At 39.3% G+C, this 19,085-nt stretch overlaps 1 protein-coding gene across 5 annotated transcripts in view; it reads right to left on the bottom strand.

Annotated features, from left to right (window-relative positions):
• The window catches only part of robo3 (roundabout, axon guidance receptor, homolog 3 (Drosophila)), a 206,444-nt gene that overhangs the window by 54,426 nt on the left and 132,933 nt on the right, over positions 1-19,085 (bottom strand). For all 5 annotated transcript variants that reach the window (XM_067432572.1, XM_067432573.1, XM_067432576.1 and 2 more), the window contains exon 3: positions 565-722. In XM_067432572.1, the coding sequence (XP_067288673.1) occupies positions 565-722 (158 nt within the window). The remainder of the gene's footprint in view (positions 1-564; positions 723-19,085) is intronic.

Genomic DNA, 19,085 nt, shown 5'->3' with positions numbered 1-19,085 from the left:
CAGTAGCCTTCACTGCTGTCTGTTTAATGTAAAACAAAAGATAAAGACATCACTCACTGCTCCTGACTGCTTTTGTAAGTTTAATAAGTATTATTTTTTAAATTTTAAACGGTTAAATGTGTGGTTATTTTACTTTTGATTACTTCATTCCATTTCTCTACCTAAAGACTAATGTTGGACCTACCTAAAAAGCATTGTTTATTTTATTCTCATCTTTGCTCAATAGTATTTATTTGTGCTGCTGCTTCTATTTAAGTTATCTGTTCTTATTTTCTTTATTTTCATTTGACAGTAGTCCTTTTTCCCCTGAACATAGCCAATACCGAACTGTACTGAAACGTGAACCTAAAACTGTGATACAAAGCGAACCGTGAACAGTCTGTACTGTTACACCTCTAGCGTAACTTATGTGAGGGGGTGCCACAGAATTTTGAAAAATTTCAAAGGGTAAAAAAATAAGTCGTTAGATTAGTCGACTAATCGAAAAAATAATCGTTAGATTAGTCGACAGAAAAAATAATCGTTAGTTGCAGCTCTAGAACGAACACATAAAAGAACATTCACCGTTATCCTCTCGTCCTTGTCGTTCACTTTGACGTTGTTCCTCTTCCAGGAGATGGTGGGTTCTGGATGGCCTCGTGGAGGAATACACTCCATCACAGCCGGCTCTCCTGCCGCCACCACCACGTCACTGGGAGTCTGTCGGAAATCATCCCGGAGAACTGAAGAAACGGAGAAAAGATGGGAATGATGAGCACAATAACTCCACAAACAGCTGCACTATTGTGCTATGCAGCAGCATTCGGGGATATTAGTTTCTTGCTATGAAATCACTTTGTTAGTTGGTTTTCCTGGTTTAATTTGTTTGCAATGCCTTGCCGTTCCCTCTCTCCCTCTGGTCTTAATTTGCTCACTGTCCATGTCGGACTAATAAATAATGCATTGTTTCCTCTAACACATGACTATGAATAATTAAATCAGTTAGACACTGGTTACTGATCCTGGCAAAAAATGTCACAAACAGAAAATGAAGGTGTGTGCAAAACACAAAAAAACACATGCAGTTACTAACACAAGCACAAATATCCTTCAATCGACCTTCCTTCACCTTTAGGGCTGATGATATCAGTTCTCCTCTCAATCTGGATTTCCATTTTATTGCCATTTATCAGATTCCATAGTGCCGGCACAGCCAATACTATAATCTGGCCAGTGCTCTATCAACTGCACGTTTCCAATTGGTGTTTGTGGCCCAGAGCGAAAGGTTTGCGTTCAGATAGAGTGTATGAAGTGGAAGGCTTTCGATATTGCGCTGGATCAGATCCAAAAGTGAACCAAACTACGGCTCTCTCACTCAGAACACAATATCCAGAGCTCAGACAGCAAATAAATCCACTGAAATAGGACCCTGTTTTAGTCTGTAAGGTGTGAGAGAAAGGGGATTTAAAGTTCCCCTTATAGCCAGAGGGAACAGACTGAACTCGAACACTGAAATAGGCAGCAGACACTAAATAGTGCCTGAAGTCCTGCTTGCAAAATCCTATTGTATCTTGATAAAACAGCAATTTCACCTTTTCTTTTTTTTCACGTGCTAATAATTGCTTGCTGCTTATTCACACAGAAACTTTCAGTCAGCTTCACAACAGGAGAAAATTGTTCCTCATTCCTGGTTGATTTATTATTCTAAATGAGGGAGCACATGTCAGCAGGTGGTAATTATCATAAGACACGCCCATCTCCATATAAGGGAATACAAAAACCACTGACAGCTCCGCATATTTATCCAAGGGTGCTCAAGGCCAATAGAAACACTAAGCATTTTTAATGGAACATTTTTGTGCAGAATCTATCCCAGATGTATATTTGACATCATTTTTGTCACTCTGAAATAAGAAAGACGTTTTCTAATAGACACTTTCTTATTTCAGAGTAACTCTAGCCTATAATAAAATGACCACCTTCCTAATATTGTGTTGGTCCCCATTTTGCTGTCAAAACAGCCCTGACCTGTCGAGGCATGAACTCTACTGGATCCCTGAAGGTGTGCTGTGGTATCTGGCACCAAGATGTTAGCAGCAGTTTAAGTCCTGTAAGTTGCGAGGTCGATGTCTCCATGGATGGGACTTGTTTGTTCAGCACATACCACTGATGCTTGATTGGACTGAAACCTGGGGAATTGAGGCCAAGTCCACACCTCAAACTTGTTGCAGCTCCAAGGTTTCCCAGCAGAACATTGCTCAAAGCATCCGCCAGCTTGCTTTCTTCCTATAGTGCATCCTGGGGCCATGTATTCCCCAGGTAAGCCACGCACACACACCCGGCCATCCACGTGATGTAAAAGAAAATGTGATTCCTCAGACCAGGCCACCTTCTTCCATTGCTCCGTGGTCCAGTTCTGATGCTCACGTGCCACTGTTGGTGATTTCGGCGGGGTCAGGGGGCAACATGGACACCCTGACTGGTCAGCGGCTATGCCGCCCCATACGCAACAATCTGAGATGCTCGGTGTATTCTGACACCTTTCTATCAGAACCAGCATTAACTTCTGGAGCAGTTTGAGCTCCAGTAGCTCGTCTGTTTGATCGGATCACACGGGCCAGCCTTCGCTCCCCACATGCATCAATGAGCCTTGGTCGCCCATGACCCTGTGGCCGGTTCTCCACTGTTCCTTCCTTGGAGCACTTTTGATAGATACTGACCTCTGCAGACCGGGAACAGCCCACAAGAGCTGCAGTTTTGGAGATGCTCTGACCCAGTCGTCTAGCCGTCACAATCTGGCCCTTGTCAAACTCGCTCAAATCCTTACGCTTGCCCATTTTTCCTGCTTCTAACACATAAATTTCGAGGCTAAAATGTTCACTTGCTGCTTAATATATTCCACCCACTAACAGGAGCCGTGATGAAGAGATCATCAGTGTTATTCACTTCACCTGTCAGTGGTCATAATGTTATGCCTGATCAGTCTATAGAGGTACACATACTTTCCAAAATAAGAATCTTATTTGCTTTCTCTCTGACAATGTCTCTCCTATCTGCCTCTTTTCTCATTCCGCTCTTTTCTCTTGACTGCCCTGAACCTTTCCAAATTCTGTAATCCACCCGAACTGACAGAGGTCTGATAACAGTCCGAAGGCAGTCATTTCTCTCTCTTCTCCTCCATCTCGCTCGTTCATGCTCTCTCTCACCCTCTATCTCAGCCTGACCACTTCACACATCTCCTCAAAATCATGCAATCTATAAAGTTTGGGAGCTGAAAGAACTTTGTTTCAGCTGAAAGTGTTACATAAACTTTTTGATCACGTCCTAACATTAAGCAGATTTCTGAAGCTACGGAGGTTGAGCTTTTACATCGTAATATGCACATCAAGCCCTAACGATGATTAATTAATTATAGAGACTAGAGATGATAGGGTAAAATGTTGCATGTTAAAACAGTCCAAGTGGTGGCATTGATAATCATCTTAAAACTGTTGGACTCAATAAAGCATTTGTGAATTAATTGAAAAGCAGTTTATCTCTGCAAAAATAATTCATATTAATCACTTAAAGCCACTAAAGTCAACACAAATAACATTTATTGTTTTAAAAAAAGATTGTGTGTGTTTATATATATATTTTAACAATTATATATCACTAATAAATGATTAAATGCAAAATTAATGGTAGTTATTAAGATTGATGTGGTTTGGAATTGGTAAAATGTGCTTAAAATATAATCAGAATATCAACTTGCATGATTAAGATGCACGCACTATATAAATATATGTTTATACACATACATTTATACATATCCACAATCATATAGCCTATACATGTATATTAATGCTGTCATATATTATATATATATATATATATATATATATATATATATATATATATATATAACAACACTTTTTCAGTCTCACTGTCCTTCAAATTATCCCATTATACATTAGCATTTCAAGATAAATGCGTATGAATGTTATTAATATGCACTTAAATGCAAGACATTAGTCATATCTGAAAAAATCTATCATTGTCATGCACATAATAGATCGACGGCACCGCAGTCAAGGTTTGCAGCTTGGGGACACCGGCTGTCCTTCAGCAGCGCAGGCGTGTCAGTGAGAGTTTGATGCTATCTCAAGGTCCCTAATACCTCTTGATGAGCAGAGGAGCCGGAGTGTTTCTGCAGCGGGTCCTCGAGATTAGAGTCACCAATCTTTAGAGGTGCTATGGATCGATATAATGCAAGACGTATTATAGCCGAAACAGAAAAGCCATGGACAAAAAACACCCCGACACCAGCTGGAATTAAATTAATTATGGGTAAGATATAATTGGTGCATAGGATGCGTTTACGTGGGCGTAAGTAAATCAACGTGTTCGCTTTTGACTTTAGGATGGATAATGTACAGCCATTACATCTAAATTACTGCGTTAATGTCGCTACAATGTCATCACGGCAGAGCGGGAGAGTTCACTTTGATGAATGAAGCTCTCAGGGCATGTGTGAATGATTATATATTGTTGATGAATCCAAAGCAGGACAACAGAACAGGCAGATATTAGTGTTAGCTATTTAGGCGCCCCTCTTTGCACCTTTAATGGATGTCTGTCAGCTGCTGCTGGTTTAATTTCCTTCCCTTCAAATGTATGCGATGGAGTGGCATCAGGCTTGAATATACATCACACTTCATGAGGATGTCACGGTGAATGATGGAGACATTCCTGCTTGACAAACATGAGTATAATTGGATGTCTACTGATGTCGCATTTTAGGGGAAAACCAATGCTGGTTGTGTCTATCTCATTTTAGTGAGATATTTAAAAATGTCTCGCAATTTGGATTTTTTTTGTCTATGATGGCAACAAAATAACAGCCAATATACTTGATCAAACATAATTTGAATCATATATATATATATATATATATATATATATATATATATATATATATATATATATATATATATATATATATATATATATATATATATATATATATATATATATATATATATATAAACCCTCTATATTATTTTTATTTAAATTAATACGTATTTATATATATATATATATATATATATATATATATATATATATATATATATATAAATGTATGTATACATTTATGTATACAAGTATGTATATATAGGAGGTTTATATATTTTAGTGCTGTCAAATCTATTAATCTCATCCAAAATAAAAGTTTGTGTTTACATAATAATACATGTGTGTGTATTTATTATATTGGTAACACTTTAGTATTTAGAACACATATTCACTATTAACTACGACTTTTGCCTCAATAAACTTCTAATTTACTGCATATTAATAGTTAGTAAGGTAGTTTTTATAGCATTTAAGTTTAGGTATTGAGTAGGATTAAGGGATGTAGAATAAAGTCATGCAGAATAAGGCATTAATAAGTGCTTTATAAGTACTAATATCCTATTAATATCCATGATAATAAGCAACTAGTTAATAGTTAATAACTGAACCTTAAATAAAGTGTTACCATTATATTTATAGATAAAATATTTATAGATAATTATAAATTAAAGATATCTACAGTATATACTTGCAAATATTTCTTAAATATATACATGTATGTGTGTGTATTTATAATACACAATACTTATACACAGTACACACACATTATGTAAACACATTTTTGAAACATTTTTTTTATGTAAAACATTTTTATTTTGGATGCGATTAGTCAATTTGACAGCACTATTTATTTATTTATTTATATATCCACCCTTATTTTACTCTAACCGTGGTAAAATAACTGCATGTTCTGCATGTCCCTTCGTGCCTTATTGCTTTATTAAATGTCACAACAACAGCAATAATGTTTCAAAGGGAATCTTAAATAGCTTGACAAGATTTCCGCCAGCAGGGTGCTGAGTGATAGTCAAATCTTTTCGGGCAAGCTTGAATCCCTGGCCCTACCTGCAGCTTTAATTAACCTCATGAACCGGTCCTGAAACACACTGTATGTGAGCTTTCAACTAATTAATTTCCACACACACGCACACTCACATGCATATAAACAGAATTTAAGAGTACAGTCCCGTGGGCTTATGGAAATCTAATGTTGCCCTGTCAAGCCAACAACAGATCCAGCTCCCCTGAGAGGAGCCCTCCAATCGGAGGGAAAATTAACTTCCTGCAAATATGGCTTACAGACGCTATAACTATTAGAGTTGCTTGCTGAGCCAATAAAAATGAAGCATCTTCTTCTGGTTGTCCCATCTTGACAATCAACACCTGAAGATAAAGTCCAAATGACTCTAACAGGTGGGAAAGGCTGTAATTTTAACCCAGTCCTAGGCCAGCTCTGACCAAGAGAGCTTCTATAAACCCTGATTAGACTGCCAATTACCCATAAACCCAGGGGATGAAGGATTAAGACTATGACCTTTGACCCCCACGTCGACCCCCTCTCTTTCTACTTCTCTCCATCTTTCTATCTCCTCTGAAAACAAAGTCGGTGTAATCCTACCCGTGAGCGCTGCAGTCTGCTTCAATTACGTCCCTCGGCTGCCACTATAGCCGCATTCTGTGGGGCATGGCTAATGAATCCCCCGACTCGCAACCTTTCCCCTCTCAAAAATCAATTCTTCGTCCCCGGTCCTTCATTAATTTTAAAGTCGGATCTCTGACATTGTAAGGTATCCCTTAAAACCCACCAGCATATGACTCTGCTGGGGGCTTTCACTTGCAACCAATGCAGCTGTCTATACAGTAATGAGTCTGTTTGTTTGAGTCACGGAGCGGCAGGTGGACGGCTTTACCAAATCAATTCACAAGTGGAGACGGGTCCTTCGGTGGTCTGTTTGAGGTCTGTTTCAGCATTACAACCGTTTGCATGTGCATTTAAAGTAGTTTGACAGCGCTAAACGTCTTGTCTGATACTTTTATTAAAGTTTACATAACACACAGAGTATCAGCCAGTCTCATGTTAATCTTGAGTACCTATAGAGTAGTATTGCATCATTCATATCTCCCAAGAGTGTTTAGTTTTATCATATTTAAAAAAGACATACGATTCTTGATTCTTTCCGAAAATAGCCAAACTCGTGGAGGAGTGCAGTGGGCGGAGCTAAAGAGTCATGAGCACGCACACACGCGCACACACACACACACACACACACACACACACACACACACACACACACACACACACACACACACACACACACACACACACACACACACACACACACACACACACACACATCATGACATTATCCCTGGAAAACAATTGATTCACTATACGTTGATTTTGCTCACATTATATGCACTTACACGCCGATTGCCAACAAAACACACACATTTGATGCAGTTTCCACTCATGACCGAGAACAAACACACACACTTGCAGAACTCCAGAAAAACAAACTGCATCCCCTGTTTCCTTAACGATGGGTTATTTGGGAAGCTGAACAAGATGATCTCCCTAAAAACAAAAATGACAGCTCTGCCGACAGCATCCATAAACCAAGCAAAGCTCATTGATGGGTGCGTTCTTGCTCTCGCTCTGGTTGATGTGTGTGTGTGTGTGTGTGTGTGTGTGTGTGTGTGTGTGTGTGTGTGTGTGTGTGTGTGTGTCTTCATCCGGGAGAAGTGCCCATATAAGGAATTCCGCCCTTTATGACATCATACAGGGCCATACTAGAAAAAAAAAACATTTTGCGAAACTTGTATGAATCCTGAAGGAGTGTATTTGGCACAGATATACTTCTGTATATCATGGTGGCCATGTTTAGCATGAGAATCAACTCTTTAACAGTGTAAATAAGTCAGAATGCATGAAATAGCATTAGCAACCCCCCCTCCCTTAATAAGGAAATTAGACTAAACACACAAATGCATCCGCAGTCATTCACGTCTAATGAAAAGGTTTATCGTCAAGCGTGATCAGGCACTCAGAAGCATGTCACTTTGTTCCCTGAAAGCTTGCATGCTTTACGATCACTCATGAATAAAATCTAATATTCAAATGACAAATGGCTCTCTCTCAGTGATGAAAGGTTTATGTTCGCAGAGGTGCTTTCAGCGTTTGAGTTGGTCATCTGTCAATCTGTCCTCTCTGCATGAAGCGATCTATCACACGCTCAGACATACACACAGAAAAACATAAGACATGGGCTGTAATCTCTGCGCATGATCATTGTGAGGCATTAATCTTATTAAATTTGGGTCATGAAATCATGAACCATGTCAATATCGGTTTTACAAGCTCTAATCCGTATGCCTTGATATTAAAAATCTGCACCACTCCCTCTGATGTGGATTTGATTTGGAGATGTACAGGTGTCCAATGATGCATCTAACATGTCATAATGTTTAATGAATACCCCTCCATCGCTTAAAATTCGAGCTATACGAGATTAGTATGCACAAGCAGGTGAACAGGTGGTAGCTGACTGGCAGGCTATTGATTTATCTGATTGATGAGGTATAATGCTAATCATTATCTGCGTGTGTGTGGACATATGGAGAGCTTTAGGCCTGTCCGCTGGTTCCTCAACCCTCTCATCTTTCTTTAAATGGTCACATTTGTCCTCTGGCCTCCTGGACGTCCAATTATCCACAACAGACCACCCCTGACCACCCCACACCAGGGCAGACCTGAGGCAGGAAAAGCGAAAAACCTTCCACTTACACAGACACACACCACCACTACAAAAAGCCCTCAGGGACTCTCTGTTTTAGAAAGAAGTCTCTTACGCTAACCACGGCTGCATTGTTGGATTAAAAATACAGTAAAACAGTTATGATGTGATGTATTAAAATAGAAAACAGTTATTTTGAATTGCAATAAAACATTTGAAATTATAATTTATTCATGTAACAGCAAAGCTAAACAAGCACAAACAAAGCAACCATGTAAATATATAATTATAATATATATTATAAATTTATATTATAATCAATGTTGACAACTGTTTAAGTAAATAAATAATTCATTATGGTAACACTTTATTTTAAGGTTCAGTTATTAACTATTAACTATTGCTTATTAGCATGCATATTACTAGGATATTGGCTGTTTATAAGTACTTATAATGTACTTATTAATGCCTTATTCTGCACGACCTTATTCTACTTCCTTTAATCCTACCCAATACCTAAACTTAAATGCTATAAAAACTACCTTACTAACTATTAATAAGCATTAAATTAGGAGTTTATTGAGGCAAAAGTCATAGTTATTAGTGAATATGTGTTCCCCATACTAAAGTGGTACTTTAATTGTAATATATATTATATATTTATATTTTATTTTATTATATTATAATCGATGTTGACAACTGTTGTAGGTAAATATTATAATATATATTGTATATTTATATTATATTTTATTTCATTATAATCAATGTTAAGGTTGTGCTGCATTTTTTTGGAAAACGTGATTCATTTATTCAGGAATCCTTGATGAATATATGCATTTATTTGAAATAGAAATCTACTTTAACACTGTAAATGTTTTGAAATGTCATGTTTGATCAATTTAATTCTGAATAAAAGTATTAATTTCTTTCTTTTTTTATCGTACTGACCCTCAATATTTGATTGGTAGTGTATATAGAGATGATGACTGCATATTGGTGCACATTAACAGTATGTTTTATAGAAAAATATAGTAATATGCAAACATATTCACAAACAATATGTCCTCTTAAGACAGATGTCCTCATGGGCAGCCAAACATTGGCAAAAGTGTTATAGCGAGATGCTCTTGAGCTGTCTGGGTGTATGAGTGATTTCCTTCTGTTCTCTGTGTAGTGATTTGCGGCCGCCACTAAGAGTTCCCTTGTGGAGTCAACACAATTACAGGAGCTTTGAGAAAGACCACTTCTCTTGAATACACCTGTCTATGGCCCACATGAAAGGATATCTCAATATCATCCTGAAAATCTCTGGATAGATGCGGCTAAATCTCTGCCCTGCAGTCAGTTACGGCTGGAAACTATACATCAGCCTGGCCCACAACTGCAAGCGAAAGAACTCAAAGAACTTGTGACATTTTGAGGAATTTAAACTCTAATCTTCTCTGCCATCAATGACACTTCAGAGGATAAGAGGATATAGATCAGGTTTCATATCTTCCGGCTACGAGATGCCACAGCAGCTTGGAAGAGTTTGGATTTCAGAGGTCTTATGCAGGCACGTACGTCCAGTGATGCCAGTAACACATTACTCTAATCTAACTACTTTTTTTTCCAGTAACGAGTAATCTAACGCATTACTATTTCCAAACCAGTAATCAGATTGAAGTAACTAATCCAAGTCACTACACTCTAAACAATGCAGGGTTAAAAACAACCCAAGATGGGTTGAAAATGTATAACTTCTGTCGAAGAAAGCATATATATATATATATATATATGCTTTCTTCTTGTGTCTCGAGGAGAGTATTTTTTCAGGAAATATTTGTTAATTTAAAGTTAAATTGTCAGGAGATTTATTGTTGATGTTACTGTTAAAAATGCACTTCCAATAAAGTGAGTGAAGGCAAAACCGTTTGTCATTTCTATGTTGAGGCAGCAGAGGTGTTGTCGGCAACTGCTGAATGTAACTAATAAAGTAACTTGTAATCTTAGTTAGTTACTTTTAAAATCAAGAAATCTGTAAAGTAACTAAAGTCGGGTGCACACCGGGTGCGATTTTGAGACAAATTTTGCAAATCCTAAACGATTCCTCAGATCCTAGGCTAAAATCTGACGTCTTTGGTCGTTAGTTTGACATGTTCACCGGCAGCCGATTAATGACCGCTGCGATCAAATTTGACCTCAGACAAAATTCTGGCAGTGTCAGAAGATTTGGCACACAATTCTGCAGTGGGACTTCTCCTCGGATGATCGTCAAATATCTCGGCTTTTCAAGACAAACAATGACCAAAACGAGAGCAAGAGATTTCTTTGTAGCCAGCATTTCAGTCCCACGTGTAATGCAGCTCACTGTCACCGAACGCGTCATTCATTGATGATATAAAACTCCTGATTAGTGTTCTTATATGCGTCCGTTTTAGCGCGCCTTGACTATCGTACAGTCTGACATTAATAACAACTGAGATCTTACAGTGTGACATGGCTTACAGTGGGGATCATGTTCATACAGTCTGACAAGCAACATTCGCAAAGGATTTAAAATAATAATAATAATAATAATAATCCCAGTGTGCAGGACCCATAAGTTACTTTTTAAAGGAGTAATGAGTAATCAGATTACTTTTTCAAAGTAACTGTGGCAAGACATGTTAGCATCACAAACTGTAAAAAAATATGGACGTAGTGTCCGTGATGTCACCCACAGGTTTCCGATAAGCCGTTCTGAAGCTGAAAGTAGAGACGAGCTGGCTGCCGCCATCTTGCGAGCGAGTCATCGCGTGTCACGCCCGGATAACAGAAAATGGGCAGAGGCGGGATGTGGGCAGAGCTTAGGTGACGCAATGACTATAGACGGCGGATAAATGGCTATGCACCTGTCATTCAAAGTAACCACGCCCTTAATTATGCAGAACTTTAAGGCTTTATATAACGTAAACGAATGAGTTATAAAAAAATTCACCCCCCTCACAGTTGTCATGAAGGGCAAAATTAGCCGTGTAGGCCAAAACCAAAATTTGGTGGCCAGTTGAGCAATTGCAGTTTACATTCCTTCCGTATTGGCTTCAAGAGAGATCGCGGGAGGTTGCCCCTTGGTTAGCATCAGTACCGAACACATCTGTTGCAGTTGATGGACCCACGGGCTGGGCCAGCTTTCGACAGAAGTCGGGGGGATGGGGAAGGTAACGGGGTTTGGGGGGGTTGGATGTGACGCTTAAGGCACGTGCAGCTTGGACATCTGTCCCTCTTTCCAACCCCCACCATCACCACACACACTAGCACACACACACACTGCGATCTGCTGCCTTCAACGTTTCATCATCCCAAACCCCGATAGGATCAAAGAGGCCTCTCCAGACGTAATGAGCCCGGTGCGGGCTCAGGGCAGAAGCCCAGACTGATATTGCCTTGGGGACAGTGGGAAATCAACGCTGCTTTACACCATGCTCACTTTTTTTCGTTTTCCTTCAGCTTTTGTTTGCGGTGGCATTAGCATGTGCGTGTTTGTCTTCGTCTCGACGTTCATTTAGATGCTGTCTCCGCTGCTTAGCCATCACCTGAGTCCTGTTAGAACGCAACAGCTGGGATCCCTCGCTCTCTTCGTCTCTCTCTTTCACAGCTGATTGATGAAAAGCATCTGGATGCACTGATGTGGTGACTATGCATGGAAAATAACTTCCTCCATGTGTGAGAAACGCTCTGACCCACCAGGCTGACGTTAATATTCAGGTACCGTCACAGGACAAACAATCCAAGTGAAAAGACGTAAAGATGAAGTACCAATTTCTGTGTGGTTTTAAAGATCAACCCAAACTGATAAACAATTTCGGACAATTTTTAAGTAGTTATACATTAAACATTTGGCAACACTTTAGTATGGGGAACACATATTCACTATTAAATATGACTTTTGCCTCAATAAACTTCTAATTTACTGCTTATTAATAGTTAGTAAGGTAGTTTTTGTAGCATTTAAATTTAGGTATTGGGTAGGATTAAGGGATGTAGAGTAAGGTCATGCAGAATAAGGCATTAATATGTGCTTTATAAGTACTAATAAACAGCCAATATCTTAGTAATATGAATGATAATAAGCAAGTGGTTATTAGTTAATAACAACCTTAAAATAAAGTGTTACCAAACATTTCTACATCAAATAGGATCAGCAAAAAAGCACTTGTTTTAAATGCTAAATGCTAAACTGAAAAAATGCATGCGTTAACATCCTAATTTTCAATAAATATTTGTACCACTACAATCCTTTGGCTGCATGTTCTGAGACTCGAGTCAGCTTTACAACACTCGTAAAGCCTCAGTTGCGGTGTCAGACACTGTGAAGACTCGAGAAATAACAGTGATATTTCATCTTTTTATGACCCAAAATTGCTCCCCAGCAGCCCTACCCAGCCTGATGAAATGATATGCATTCTATATGAGGGACGGAGTGAATGAGAGACGGAGAGATGTATGAGACGTACATCATTTCAAGGCTCTTAACTGCCCATAAACAGGCCCGTCTGGTCTTCCCCGAAACCTTTTACCCCTCGCCATGTCAGGGCGACAAATTGAAGTTATAAATGAGTATTTTTTATGAGCGAGGCCGCATGTGCGGTGCTGGAGGTGGGTGTTATTATCCAGAAAAGGAGGAGGAGGAGGAAGGGGGCGTTCAACCAACAGTAGGATCCAGAGGCACAGAGCCAGAGGAATCGACTCTAACCTCCACCCCATTCACTGTTAATCACTGTCCCACCAGCAGCTGCCTGGAGCGGCCCATGCTAGCTACATCAGGGTACGCCAGCCTCATTTAAATGACAGAGAGGTGGCTCTATACAGAGGAGACTAATGAAGAGACGCCATCAGGGAGCGAACTAGGCATTTCAAACGTGCAATCGCACTGCATAAAGATTCTGTGAGAATATTCAAATGCTTGATGTACATCATACATCATCTCTCTTTTGAAAACTGTTTTGTGTCTAGAGCCTAGGAAGTTCATACACAAGATCCAGCTCTATCCTCAAGTTAATCGCAGGCTCGCTGGTCTGAAGCTAGATGGGAGGTTAATCTTCACACCTTACTCAGCATGTGACTGCCTGCCACTCAGGATAAACCACACACACACACACACACACACACACACACACACACACACACACACACACACACACACACACACACACACGTTTGTTTTTGTGACATATGGGGACATTCCATAGGCGTAATGGTTTTTATACTGTACAAACCGTATTTTCTATCCCCTTTCACTGCCCCTGCCCCTAAACCTACCCATTACACACACACACACACACACACACACACACACACACACACCCTAAACCTACCCATCAAAGGAAACATTCTGCATTTTTACTTTCTAAAAAAAACTCATCCTGTATGACTTATAAGCCTTTTGAAAAGTGGGGACATGGCCAATGTCCTCCTCATATTTCACCCTATACCTTGTAATACCTGTCATACCCATGTCATTATACACATTTGTGTCCTCATATGTCACAAAAACATGCCTACACACACACACGCACACGCACACGCACACACACACACACGCACACACACGCACACACACGCACACACACACGCACACACACGCACACACACGCACACGCACACAAACAAACAAACGTTCATCTCTTTCTTAACAAATCCTTAAAGGGACAGTTCACCTACAAATAAAACATTCTGCCATTTACTCACACTCGATATAATTCCAAGCCTATACGCCTCCTTCTTTCTCTTCTTTCTTTCTTTCTTCCTTTCTTTCTTTCTTTCTTTCTTTCTTTCTTTCTTTCTTTCTTTCTTTCTTTCTTTCTTTCTTTCTTTCTTTCTTAAAATATATTTTGATTTGATTTTTTTTTAATATACACAATAAAAGTAGCCTGACAAGCCAGACCCACATCAAGATGTTTGGTCTGGAAACTCGGCCATCATTATGTTAAGCCCCGCCCACTGACTCTATACACGATGTGATTGGCCTGACCAGAGTTTGGCGTTTACAGCTCAGACGTGTATTGAGAGTTGCTAGACGACACTCGCGGCAGATTAGATTTGCTGCCGCTAGGGTGCGTCTAGATATCTAGGCTACAATAAAAGATCAATAAGGGCCAATTTAGTTCTGGAATCCACTGACTTTCATTGGAACATTTCAGATTATTTTGTCCAAGCAGTGTTATAGTTAACTAAAAATAATTAAATTAAAGCTTAAATTAAAATAAAATATACCTTTCATATCATAAACTGAAATTATACATTTTGCATTCCGAACTAAATGAAAGTACTAAAACTAAAATAAATTAAAGTTAACATATTATAGAAATACTACATTTTATTTTATTAGTTTTAATTATTCATAAAAATATAAAAATAAAGGCTAATTTAAAATATTAATAAGATACTATAATACTATACAAATCATTCTTAAAGAAAACAAAAATAGACCATCTTCAAAGTATCTGTGTTTGAACATTTGGAAATGAGGATGAATAAATACATTTTCATATTTTGGTGAGAAACATGTTTAAGGATTCATTTAGCCTGTCGGTCACGTTTACAATGCATTATGGGTAAATTTCAGTTGCTTACATCACTGTGTTGTTGTGATGGAATCTAGACTTCAATAGAGGCGTTGTAATTCTCCAGCAGACACAATAACGCTTCATCTCGGCCCTTTCAGCTCTTCTACAATACATTTGTTGCATTAACTTGCACATCAAATCTTTTTTATCAGAATAAATTATCTAAACTAAATCAGACAAGACTCAAATTTTCTCATCTTTGATGCCTAATAAGAGGTCAGCTCCAAAGCATTTACATAACCTCCCTTATGTCCCAATTTCATTGTATTATGAAGCGTTTCGTAACAACAGAAGCTACTAAAACACTTCAATCCAGTGTTTTGGAGGGAAAACAGCTGCTCGGTGGGTGGCTGACTGTCTACACATTCGCCCTACTGTACTCATCATTATTCAGTGCGTTGCGTGTGTAAACCGTTACCAGCTCCTGCGCTGCTGGACACAACGCTGGCCCACAAAACGCCTGAGTGGAGAACAAAAGTAGAGGAGATAAGGGGATGAGGAAGGGGAGGAACTCTGTATTGATGGCACATCCAGGGGGAGAGCCCCAGGCCCCCCCATAGCTGGTCTTTTTGTATGCAGATTTCGACAACAATAAGTCCATTAGTGATGTGGTCTAATCCGGCGCGTGTGGCCGACCACGGTGGAGGCTAATAGAGACATGGTCTTTGGGAAGAAAGAGGATTACTTTAATCTAGTGATGGTCTGCACTTCTCGAGCTTAATGAGAGGATGGGACTGAACTATGCCTTTGTCCATCATCACCCCCCCCCTCCCCCTTCTGTTAATGAAACGTCCCCGCCATTGTGATCCAGAGCCATTTGAGGACATGTCTAACTGTCCGAAAACAAACCAGCACAGTGAATTAAGGTGATCTGGGACTTTACTTTTGCACGTTTAACTTGGGTGATTGTCACTGCCACACTTACAAACTCAAACATGCATATATAAATAATATAATAATACACATCAGTGTTGTCAAAAGTACAGACAGCGATACCAAATCGGTACTGAAATGTTAAAAATGTGATGCTTTGAGCGCTGTTGCGTTGTAATCCTAAACACCTCTGACTGGCCATTGTGCTCACGCGCTCATCGGATGTGCCTGTGATTGGCTACAATCATCAACGCACAGCAGCGGTTTGAAAGAACAACTAAGTGTTTGAAAGTGTTTTAAAAGCGGGAACAGGAACGTTTGAAAGCACAAGCAGGCGTCAACCAGTGGACCGGTAGGCTGATAGACGCCTGCATTCAAACGCTCTGTGTGTATCTGTGAAGCGCTCCGTGAAAAGAGTCATTGATGTATTTTGACAACATGTTTGTGAAGCGCTGATCGTAGTAGCCAATCACAGACCTATATGATGAGCTCGTGAGCCCAATGGCCAGTCAGAGGTGTTTACGATTCTGCTTAACAGCGCTCAAAGCGTCACATTTTTTAAATTTCAGTACCGATTTGGTATCGCGGTGGTACTTTTGACAACACTAATATACATATACAAGAAACAGAAGTTGAGTTTCTCTCTAGTGATTTTTATTGCTAACTTTCCTGAGGTAAAAGCAAGCTGTTTTATATACGTCTTTTCGCGGTTGAAAGACCGAGCAATTATGAGACATGATTCACTTGCGTAAGTTGTACGGTATCATACATTCTTATGTTCACGCATGTTTTTCGTGCTATAACTTGCATTAAAGTGGCCGCGACAGCGATCTGTCACGACACATTTAAGAGCTTCAAACTGTCATTTATTCTTGAATTTTATGATAAAAAGGACAGAATTAGAAAACTGAGACTGCTTCTTATCACAAGTAACAAAGCTTTTTGCCGTTATTGGATTGGGCCATTCATTCTACATGTTGTCTCTTTTTCTGGAGTCTCTCCATCATTGTCCGTCTCTGGTTTGATCATAAAAGGCTGAACAGTTTTGACATTTTCAATGTGTGTCTATGTGAGGTAATCAGAGCTGCTAACATGAGCTCTTGAAGCCCCGCCCTCCTCCTGAAAGGGGGCGGGAGCAGCAGTTCATTTGCATTTAAAGGGACACACACACACACACAAAAACGGCATGCAATTGCTAACCTACAAAAAGTGACAATTTTACTATACTATAAAAAATTATCTGTCGAGCTTAAACTTCACATACACACTCTTGGAACATTAGAGACATATTTTACATATTTTAGAAAGGGGCATTACAAGACCCCTTTAATGCATTGTCACATTAACTTGCCCTAAATTTAACACAACAGAAAATTTGTTCTGTTTATAAACAATCGGCCGATGACCAATAGTTAAAAAAATTACCTTTTGGTCGATACATCGGTGCATCTCTAATATATTATACATTTATGCACACAAATATATGCACACATACATAAATATGCTCTTTTTAATGTTTAAAACCTTTAAGATTGCAGCTGTTGCTGGAAGCTCTGGGGGAAAAATGCATTTTATTTGGTAAACAGACAATTTTTGCCTGGGGAGAGATAGCTAGGTAGGAAAGCTGCTTCAAAATAAAAGGATTGATTTTTAGGACAGGTACTTCATACAGAAAAGTGCATAAAACAAAATAATAACCAATGTAATGCACAAATGGCATTTTTCAAGGAGTTAAACGTCACAAACCTGCATCAAATATACTGTCGAAAGCTTTCAAGCTGTAGTACAAAAAAAGCAGAGAGCTTGTAAATGGAGATGAACAATCATGCGAACAATGTCTGAAATAATCAATGTGCCACCAGCAAAGATGTTACATATGTAATGGATTCTCAATAGACTGCAGAAATCGAATTGTGTATGAGTCTACGAGGTAACTACAGTGCTATTTTACCACACCACACGTGGTACTTAAACCACGAGAGGAGACAGGGCTCAAACTCAGCGGAGCAGTCAGACTCTGAGCGAGCTCTGCGTGGTGCGGCAGTGCATATCAGCGGGACAGGTCTCGGGATAAGGCTTGACGTTGAAGCTTTTCCTCGCAGGGGTATTGGGGGGGGGGGGGGGGGTGTTCTTGTTCATCCCAAATCCTCTGATCCTTCAAGGTGAGCCCATCTGCTAAAAGGAGCTAGAAAGAGCATTATACGTTTTTGAAAGAGACGTCACAAATGTGTGTAGGCCGAGACGTGCACCATCTCCGAGTTTGATTAAATTGGCTGGAGAATTTGATTGGTTGACATAGCCTGATGAAATTGAACCTTCATCTTTTGTTTCCGGATTCTTTGCGGGATCAGATCTTGTTCAAATGACCTTGAATTTAAAACGTACAGGAAAAGAACTGGGCCAGATTTGTGTTACTTTAAAGCCATAATGTGTAACTTTTCGCCGCTAGAGGTTGCTTATTCAAAACAAAGGTGCAGTTTGATGACATCTTGATTTGGTGGAGCTTTTATTCTGCCATAGACGAGTGCTTCTGCTTCTTCTGCTCATGTGTATGTGGGGTAAAGCAGAGCTGTTTTATCATATAACACATTTGAGTGTGTGTAGTAGGGATGGGATGAAATATCGTTTGACAAAATATCGCGATACAAAACGTGACGAAACGCATCGAGGTCGAAAAAAGTGGATCGCGAAATAAAGATAGATGGCACTGCTGCATGATTTGCGTAGTATATAAATAATTTAGTGTATTATATATGTGTGTGTGTGTGTGTATGGGGCAGACATAATAAAACGCAGCGCGCATTTTCTGTTTGATCTGAGGCATAGCCCGTAACGTTAGTTGGAAAAAGTGAGAGCAGTCAGACAAAGGAAGTAGCAGCAAACATTAATAGGGAAAGAAAAGGGTTGACATTAGCATTAATATTCTAAACCAAAAATGCAGTTATTGCCTACATAAACTACCATATTTTCTGTTTAACTTTTATTAGACTCCAGAAAGAAAAGGGTTTTTTTTCAC

Source organism: Pseudorasbora parva, chromosome 23 (genome assembly GCF_024679245.1).
Source record: "Pseudorasbora parva isolate DD20220531a chromosome 23, ASM2467924v1, whole genome shotgun sequence".
Classification (NCBI taxonomy): domain Eukaryota; kingdom Metazoa; phylum Chordata; class Actinopteri; order Cypriniformes; family Gobionidae; genus Pseudorasbora; species Pseudorasbora parva.
This window is presented reverse-complemented; position numbering and strand designations above follow the sequence as displayed.